The sequence below is a fragment of the Trichosurus vulpecula genome, chromosome 8 (assembly GCF_011100635.1).
Source record: "Trichosurus vulpecula isolate mTriVul1 chromosome 8, mTriVul1.pri, whole genome shotgun sequence".
Lineage (NCBI taxonomy): Eukaryota > Metazoa > Chordata > Mammalia > Diprotodontia > Phalangeridae > Trichosurus > Trichosurus vulpecula.
The window spans coordinates 10,037,428-10,046,688 of NC_050580.1; the positions used below are offsets into that span (position 1 = coordinate 10,037,428).

The window sequence follows — 9,261 nt, forward strand, 5'->3', positions numbered from 1 at the left end:
CTTGCTTTACCTACAGGCAAAATTTGCTGAACTAATTCAACATTATTTTAATATTTTTCTTCATTTCCATTAGACTCCTTGGATTTGCAATTTGGGTCATCCCCATGTCTTTTTCTGCAGATATCCCACTCGGACTAGTTGGCCTCTGAGGGCCCTTTCAACTCTAAGATTCTGCCTTTCTGGCCAGGATACAAGACTCTTGACTAGGGGGGCCGAGAACAAAATTAGTGAATGTTTTGTGTCACTACAATACTAGGCTCTACTTAGCTGAAATTGTTTATGAAAACTGCTCTGATTAATTGGTTTAGAAGTTTAAAGAAAAATCTGTTCAGTGTCACATCCAAGAAACATGTTTGCTACCTCCTCAAAAATAGTGTATTTGGTTCTCCGAATATTCAATGCTAAAATGTTGACCGATAAGCAATTCTTGGGCATTTAACAGAATGGCAGTGCTGTTCAGATGTGTGGGAAGGTAACCTTTGGTTCACAAATGGCCCATCCCTCTAATTCATCACACCTCTTCAAGGTGTCACTCCTGGAATATTCACCTGCATCTTTCAAACGCCTGAGGGATACTCTATGGTTCCTATGATGAAACACTGATATAATGCCATGTGGTATGAAGTTGATTTTGTCTGTTTTCAAGCCCTGTTTCTTGTGAAATGTTAGGAAGTTGTTTGACTCTAATAGGGAAGAGGAAGGAGAGGATGTGGGCCTGGGAACAATATCAGATTAAGGCAGGTAAACAAAGGTCAGCTGGCAGAAGTCCAGGATCAGGAGAGCTGTCAAATGAAGGGTAATTGGTAGCCATGGGGGCATGGACTAACATGATTTGGAAGAAAGAACACTTGACCAAGAAAGAATCATTTCCTAGAGCTTAGAGGTAGAAGAGACCTTCAAGAGCCTACTCTGCACCCCCAAACAAGTATTCATCATTGCAGCATCCCTGCCAGGTCATCGTAGAATCGAAAGGGTGTCAAAAAGGACCCTCTAAGTCATCTGGCCCAACCCCCACCTTTGGCAGATGAGGAAACAGACCCAGGGATGTTCAATGACACATGAGGAGTGACAGAGCAAGATCTGAACCCAGCTCTTCCCGGCCCAGCTTGCCTCTGCTTATATACCCCAGCAGCCATCCATGCTACTAGGACATGGCTCAAGCTACGATGCCACTGATGACTAAGGATACTATTTCCAGAACTAATCTTTGCAAAATTCTTTCTAATTATCCTGGTGAATGGTGGCTGCCTATGACTGGATAGTGATGATGATGACAATGGACATGTCATCCATGGGAAAACCACAGAAATCTAAAGGCCAGCTGCTCCCCCACCCTGAACATCAGGCACACAAAGCAGTGTAGTGCAATGGTGTAAGCCCAGACACCTGGGTTCAAATCCAGCGCAGTCACACTGCTTGTACCAACTCTGCTCTGTCTTTTTTCTGCTTTAGGAACAATTTCCTGAGCTTTATTATTCCAGGACACTCCTGGAATGGTGGTTCCATCTACAGGGTTTGGGGCAGTAATTAGAGCACACTATGACATTGAAGGGGAGGCCAAATGCCACTCCTTGCACTCTGGGGCTGGGGGACTTAGCTGTCTAGCTTCCTAATTTTTTTTTTCATTTTATGAAGCAAAACTAATTGCAAAAATCTGAGGTTATCTGCAAGTTTCACAACCATGAGTCATCGCCCACCCCCACTACCTCCGGAATGGAGTCTTCGGCCTTCTCTTCCTTGGGCTGAAGTCTATTCGTTGTCATTTCGCCACATTAGCTTTTGATTGGGTTGTGGTGGTAGTCTTTCCATTGACCCTTCTGTCTAAATAACCCCTGCAGCTCAGGACTTGGGGGAGCTGTAGACTCTAGGGCTCTGTAAGACGCTCTTCACAATGCCTGCCGATAGGTGTTCTGAAAACGGCCTTAGGAGTGACCACAGGAATCATGATACCAGCAAACGTTTCATCTAGTGCTTTAGGGCTGGCAAACATGATCTCACTGGATCCTCATGGAAGCTATCATTATCGCTGCATTCTACAGTGGAGGAAAGTGAGCATAGGAGAAGTTAGTGACCACTAGTGAGGATTGGAGACAGATTTTAAACCTGTGTCTTCCGGCTCCAAGTCCAGTGTTCTACTCACTACACTACCCTGGATCCTCAGATGGGCAACTGATGAGAGCCAGACTCTGGGTGAGCACTCCCACAGAGCGATTTACTCACCGTGAGGTCAGGAGTAGAGAGGCCAATAGTAGATGGTGGGCGTGAGCCGGTCATAAGCCATAACAAATAAAGAATCAATCCCCCAGGAAAAATACTATTAAGGATGTCATCGGAGCAATATACAGTGGGAAGAGGAGGGGTGGATGTGGGTTGGTTAAGTGGCAAAAGGAAGAAATGGGGGTCAAGGGACAGTCTATCTGCTTCTCTGGGAGCCACATAATGTGAAGAGAACTCCAGCACGTTTGGTGGACACCCTATGGTGGATACATGGGAAGACAAGAACAAGAGCTACATGGATGGGTTCTGCCATGCACTGTTGGAGGGGACAGAAACCATAGAGCCATTGGACTAATGGAAAGACTGGGGACAGCAAGTAATCCAATGAGCCATTTGGAAAAGGCAGAAGGTCTTGGCCTGTCTTTCCAATAGCTAGAACAGTCCTAATAATAACCACTAACCAGCAGGTGTCTGGTCCTTGTTATTCATATACTAGGAGCAGAAATATTGGCTGGAACACCTTGTCTTGATGGTCGAACAGCATCTTAGACCAAGTCACTTATATGACAAGAACATTGAGTGTATTTTAAACATCTATTACATACAAAAGAAACAAAAGCTCCCCAGGGAATTATAATTTATGAGAACACAATATTTCAGCAAAAAGCAATGCAGTATCTACAGTATTCAAAATGATGTTTATTTTGTTTGCCATTTATATGAGAGAGATGGAGAAAGAGACAGAGAGGAGGGAGAGAGAGAAAGAGAGAGAGAGAGAGAGAGAGAGAGAGAGAGAGAGAGAGAGGAAGGGAAGGAAAAGAGGGAGGAAGGGAAGGAGGAAGGGGAGGGAGAAAGGAGTCAGTTGAAACCTCAAAACCAGTGCCCCCCATGCAATATGTCACAGTCTAAGAAACCCAATGCAGTTTTCTAATTACAGATTATGTTACTATTTTATTGCTTCTTGAAACAGAAGAACTGAGGGTGTTTGGTATTTTCACTTAAAATCAAACTGAAACCATTTTCCTTGGTGGATCCTTAACCGACCCATCAACAACTGCATTAGATTCCTTGCCCAGCCAAAGACATACCAAGTATTTACAGGCAAATATTGTTTCCTTCGCCCCCTTGCTGTGCCTGATTACTTCATGAATATTGGCAGTATCTCTGGCATTCTCCTTTGTCGCAATCTCTTCTCCTTGCAGAGATGGGTCTTGATAAGCAAGATCTGTTTATTCAATTTTTTTTAATCAGGAGGAAACTGATAAGAATGGAAAATTCTATAAAATGATGGGCAAGACTGACCAACAGAGGGTTATATTTAGGTTTTGTGATAAAAACACAAGCAGACAACAAAGAAAACTGCAAATCAAAAATTCTGTGGCTATTTTCAAACCAAAATAGGGCAGGAGGGGAGGGTGTCAGGGATTGCAGGATGGGGCCAGTGATGTGGTTTCCTGATTATGCATTGATATTTTTTCATAAATATTGGGAGGAATAGTAGCTGATCTACATATTCACATGAAGATTTATGTTTTACAAAGGGTTGTGCACCCTCTCTCATGTAAGCCTTGCAAAACCCTGTGGAGTAGGTATGACTTTTTTTAACAAGTGGGGAAACTGAGACTCTGAGAGGTTCACATCCTTGCACATGGGTATTAAGTGTTCAAGGCAGGATTTAAAAGCTTGACTCCATGTTTTCAGAGCACACTGTGCTCTGTGTGTGGGGGGGGGTTGGAGTGGGGATGGGGGAGAAGAAGATGAGTAAGAAAAGGAGGAGGAGGGGAGGAAAAGGAGAAGAAGAAAGAAAAAAGAGAAGGAGGAGGAGGAGGAGGAGAAGGAGGAAGAGGAGCAGGAAGGAAGAAAGGAATAAAGAAAGGAAGAGAGAGAGGGAGGGAGAAAGGAAGGAAGAAAGAAGGAAAGAAAGGAATAAAGAAAGGAAGAGAGAGAGGGAGGGAGGGAGGAAGGAAGGAAGGAAGGAAGAAAGAAAGAAAGAAAGAAAGAAAGAAAGAGAGAGAGAGAGAGAGAGAGAGAAAGGAAGGAAGAGAGAGGGAGGGAGAAAGGAAGGAAGGAAGGAAGGAAGGAAGGAAGGAAGGAAGGAAGGAAGGAAGGAAGGAAGGAAGGAAGGAAGGAAGGAAGGAAGGAAGGAAGGAAGGGAGGGAGGGAGGGAGGGAGGGAGGAAGAAGAGAAGAAGAATGGGCCATGAGTGGGCATTGAGTGTGAAGTCAGAAGATCTCTCCTTGATTCTTTGCTCTGCCAACTGCCCCAAACTTGAAGACGTCACTTCAACTCCTAAGGCCTCAGTTTCCCCACTTTAAAATGAGGGGATGAGCCCACAGCTCTAAGATTGCCTCCAGCTCTTACCTGCGATTTTTCAAGTAAAAGCTGAAATCAGAGCCTGCTCTCCCTTGAGGCGTGGCCTCTTTTCACCACGTTTACCCTCGGTCATGCTACGTTTCCTCTGCAGAGGACAGGTCTAGGTGGTGAGACATCATCCTGGAAAGGAATGCTTCAAAGATTTCATGGGAATCCTGTCTCCCTCCCCCCGACTTGGACGTTTTGGCTCCAGGTCCTTGGTGAGCCAGTTCATGGGTTCCACCCTGGGAGCTCCCGGCTGTGGCTGGGCCATGGGATCTGATCAGCCTGCCTTCATTGTGGACCAGGTCCTCCTAGTGAGCAGGAAATATCAGAGACAGTGCACATGAAGGAGGGTTTGTATTGGTCAACCCCTCCGGTAGAAGCTGCCATTTCCATGAGAGTGATTTAAGGCAAAATTTGCATTCGGTGCCCCAGTACCTTCGCGTCAGCCGTGGTTTGATGCCAGAGCCTACAAAGGACAACAACAAGGATGATAATGCCTGCCATTTCTGTAGCGCTCCGTTTACAAAGCCATTTACGGGTGTTGCGTCCTCCCTCCTCAGTTTTCATGGACGGCTCTTCATCCAGGTGTTGCCACCGAGTATTGGTGCCCTCCAAGGCTCTGTCCTGGGTCCCCTTCTCTTCTCCCTCTAGACTTGGGGATCCTAACAGCCCCTGTGGACTTCATCATCATCTGCGCCTCAGAGAGGGCCAGACATAGCAGGACCACGAGAGCAGGAGCTCTCACGTGAGGGGAAGTTTCTTAGAGTTTTGTAGGTTAAGGAACCGAATCACAGGATTCTGGCTTTAAAACTGGAAGGGCCTTAGAGTCACCTAGTCCAGCCCCTTCATTTCACAGAGGAGGAACCTGAAGCTCAGAGAGGAGGAGACTTGGCCAAGGTCACACAGGCAGGAAGAGAAAGGGCTGGGGGTGAACTCAGGCTCTCTGACTCCAATGCTGGCACACTCAGCACTGTCCCACACTGTCTAACTCCCCTGCTAACTAGTGAGAACAGCTCTTTATCCTTTCCATGTCCTGGGTCCCAGTCTATGCTAGTGTTTCTAGAGTGACTCTTCAATAAACATTTATTATGTGCCAGGCACTGTGCTAAGCACCAGGGACACAAAAAGAGGCAAGAGACAGTCCTTGTCTTCAAGGAACTTACAGTCTATTGGGGGAGACCACAAATATATACAAATCAAGCTACATACAAGATAAATAGAAGTTATTTAAGAGAGGGAAGGCACTCCCAGGCACCATTAAGAAAGTTTGAAGAAGGCTCGCTGTAGAAGCAGGGCGGGGGGGAGGGGGGCAGCAAGGTGGCGTAGTAGGTAGAAGGCCAGGCCTGAAGTTAGGAGGACTCATCTTCCTAAATTTCAATCTGGCCTCACACACTTACTAGCTGTGTGACTCTGGGCAAGTCACTTAGCCCTCTTTGCCTCAGTTTCCTCATCTGTAAAATGAACTGGAGAAGGAAATGGCAAACCCCTCCAGGATCTTTGCCAAGAAAACCCCAAATGGGGTTATGGAGAGTCAGACATAACTGATAAACAACTGAAGAACAACAAAGGGAAGCCAGAGAATTCAGTGATGAGCAGAAAGGGGAGAACCTTCCAGGCCTGGGAGACAGCCAGAGAAAATGCTGCCTAAGGAAATTCTTAGGCTGTGTGAGGAGAGCAGGGCCAGCCTTAGGGCAGGACATTAAGTCATGCAGAGGCCAAGACAGAGGGAGCAGATACTCAGGGTATTAGATGGCTTAGGAAAGATATCTTTCAGGGCTGGGGGATGGAAAGAAGAAAGCATTTCTAACCGCAAAGAAATATCAGTGATTTTAGAAAGTGTTTTCTCTATGTTCTCATTATGGGGCATTGTAAGTACTTGTCACAGTTAATACTGTGAAGGCCCAGAAGACTCTGGGATGTGGGCATTCTCTCTCCTGGAACCTGGCACCAGTCCTCTATGCCTTGTTATTCTGGGCAACTCCTGATCACATCTCTCTATAAGTCCTCCATAGAGGCTTGGAGGTCTTCTTCCTCTTGGCTGTCACAGGAAAGATGAGTATGTGGCCCCCCATTGCCACATTCAGGTTCTAGAACCTACCCAGGTCCATCATCTGTTTATCCACTGTCCCCAAGGCCCAGCAATGACCCCACACTGTAATCACAAGAAGTAATCACAAGACATCAGAGCAGCCAAAAAGAACATTTACTTAGGATAGGATATACTATATGCAACGAGATAAGAACAAGCAGTCAACACTCTCGCTACCCATTTCTCTGATGTTCTGGAGACATTCATTCGGGGTCTTCTCACTTCCTCTTCCTGAGCCACCTAAACACTATGAGCTAGAAAGCTAGAACAGGAAAATGGATTTGCCAGTGTGTGTGTGTGTGTGTGTGTGTGTGTGTGTGTGTGTGTGTCTATCTCTGTCTGTCTCTCTCTCTGTCTCTCTGTGTCTCTGTCTCTCTGTCTCTTTCTCTCTCTCTCTCTCTGTCTCTCTGTGTCTTGTCTCTGTCTCCCTGTGTCTGTGTGTGTCTCTCTCTGTCTCTGTCTTTGTCTGTCTCTCTGTGTCTCTGTCTCTCTTTCTCTCTCTGTCTGTGTCTGTCTCTCTGTGTCTTGTTTCTGTCTCCCTGTGTCTCTGTCTCTGTCTTTGTCTGTCTCTGTCTGTCTGTCTGTCTCTCTCTCTCTTTCTGTCTCTGAATCTCTCTCTCTGTCTCTGTCTGTCTGTCTGTCTCTGTTTCTCTCTCTCTGTCTCTGAATCTCTCTCTCTGTCTCTGCCTCTGTCTCTCTCTGTGTCTCTGTCTCTCTGTGTTTCTCTGTGTCTCTCTGTCTCTGTCTCTGTCTCTGTGTCTCTGTCTCTCTGTGTTTCTCTGTGTCTCTCTGTCTCTGTCTCTGTCTCTCTCTGTGTCTCTGTCTCTCTGTCTTACTCTCTCACTTGCTCTCTTTCTGTCTCTCTGTCTATCTGCCTCTCTCTCTCTCTCTCTCTCTCTGTCTCTGTCTGTCTTCCCCCCACCCGACCCCCACCTGCTACTGTATCGGCAGTTTTTCTGGCACTGACTCCCACAGGAGCCCCAGGTGCTAGAAGGCACTGTGCCTCAGCACCAGGTCTGCAAAGCCCCTAAGTGATGCCAGCATGGCTCCTCAGAATGGGAGCCATAGTTATGGGGCTGATGGCAGCTGGATCTTCTGCCTGGATGAGGGCGCCCCTCCTGTTAGTTGTAACAAAGAGAAGTAGCTGCAGAGCTGTTTCCTGACTCTCCCAACACCCTGTCCAAACCTTCCCTCATCTTGTCTCTCCAGAGGTTGCCCCCAGCTTCCCACCAGGTGCCCTGCAAATGTTAGCATCCAAGCAAGCAGAGTCTAACTCAGGCCCCTCCTCTCTCATTGTGCTTCCCAAAGGTTTCTCGGGCAGACAGCTCCCAAAGAGAATAGGTCCTTGTAACCTGCAAGAACAAAACAAACTTCACCTCTGAGAGCATCTGAACACCAGCGTGGGGCTGGGGAGAGTCTAGACTTCCAGGGTTTGCGGTTGAGTGATATTGTTTAGAATTTTGAATTTGAAGGTAATGTTGGCAAAGTTAAAATGAAGCCCATGATCCCTGTAGAACGTTTAGTGAATGGGAGCCATGGGCTGAGGTGGGAGGGAGGAGGGGAGTGTTTGCTCCAAAGGGCTCTTCCTTCATATTAAGCCTCTTCATGGTGTGTTTAGTAAATTGGAGGACAAGATGTACAATGGTGACACACTGATTGCTTCCTTTCCAGAGTGCCCAACAATTTCCTCACAGCTCCTGTCTTTGAGAATCCTGCATTTACCCTGCCAATTGTCTGTGGAGGTTACCGGATAATGTGGTTATGTAATGTTTGTTGCAGGGAATGCATAAGCCAAGCCCTCCCCAGAAGCCTTTACCTGCAGACCCTCTGAGCAAAACCTCCCGGCTTAATGAAGCCACCAAGAGAATGCCTGGGCAGCAGGAACCTGGTCATCGCATCATACCCATGAGGTTGGTATGCCCCTCTAACTGATCCTTTCTTTCTAAGTCATCTCACCAAAGTGGTGCTCTGCAAACCAAGCTGGACCATTCAATCCTGCGCTGACAGTTTAATGGAAAAGTTTTAATGAAGATGCCAAGTTAAGAAGTAGAGAACATTGGCTATTTATTACTCATGAGTTTCCAAGATTCAAAAGATCAGTAATAAAAAACAAGCACAAATTGCATTTCCTTAATTGTTTATACAAAGCACTTTATACCCACTGACTCATTACATCCTCCAAACATCCCTGAGGAGCAAAGGCAGTTAAAATAACATCACACCCATTTTTCAGGTGAGGAAACTGACACTCAAGAAAATTGAGCGAATTGCCTATGTCCATGTGGCTAATAAGTGGTAGATCCAGAACTCTCACCAACCTGGCCCCAGAAGGCACAGCTAGAAGCAATGGGTAGAAGTGACCAAGAGCCCAAGTTCGACTTGAGGTCAGGAAAATCTCCCACACAGAGATGTTCAGAAGTGGTATGGGTTGCCTTGGGAAGTGGTGGGTTCCCTCTCAAGGAAGAGTTGGATGACCCCTTTTCAGGGCTACCATAAAGTAAAAGACATTCTCGTGCAGGCCCAAGTTGGACTGGACGTCATGGAGGTCCCTTCCATGCTGAGCTTCTGCCTCTCAGGCCAAGGCTCTCGCCAATATG

General features: G+C 46.5%; 1 protein-coding gene across 1 annotated transcript in view; it reads left to right on the forward strand.

Annotated features, from left to right (window-relative positions):
• Positions 1-8,596, forward strand: part of ADAM12 (ADAM metallopeptidase domain 12) — a 377,674-nt gene extending 369,078 nt beyond the window's left edge. Inside the window, exon 22 of the mRNA XM_036736018.1 lies at positions 8,444-8,596. Coding sequence (XP_036591913.1) covers positions 8,444-8,596 — 153 coding nt within the window. The remainder of the gene's footprint in view (positions 1-8,443) is intronic.
• The last annotated feature ends 665 nt before the right edge of the window (positions 8,597-9,261 follow it).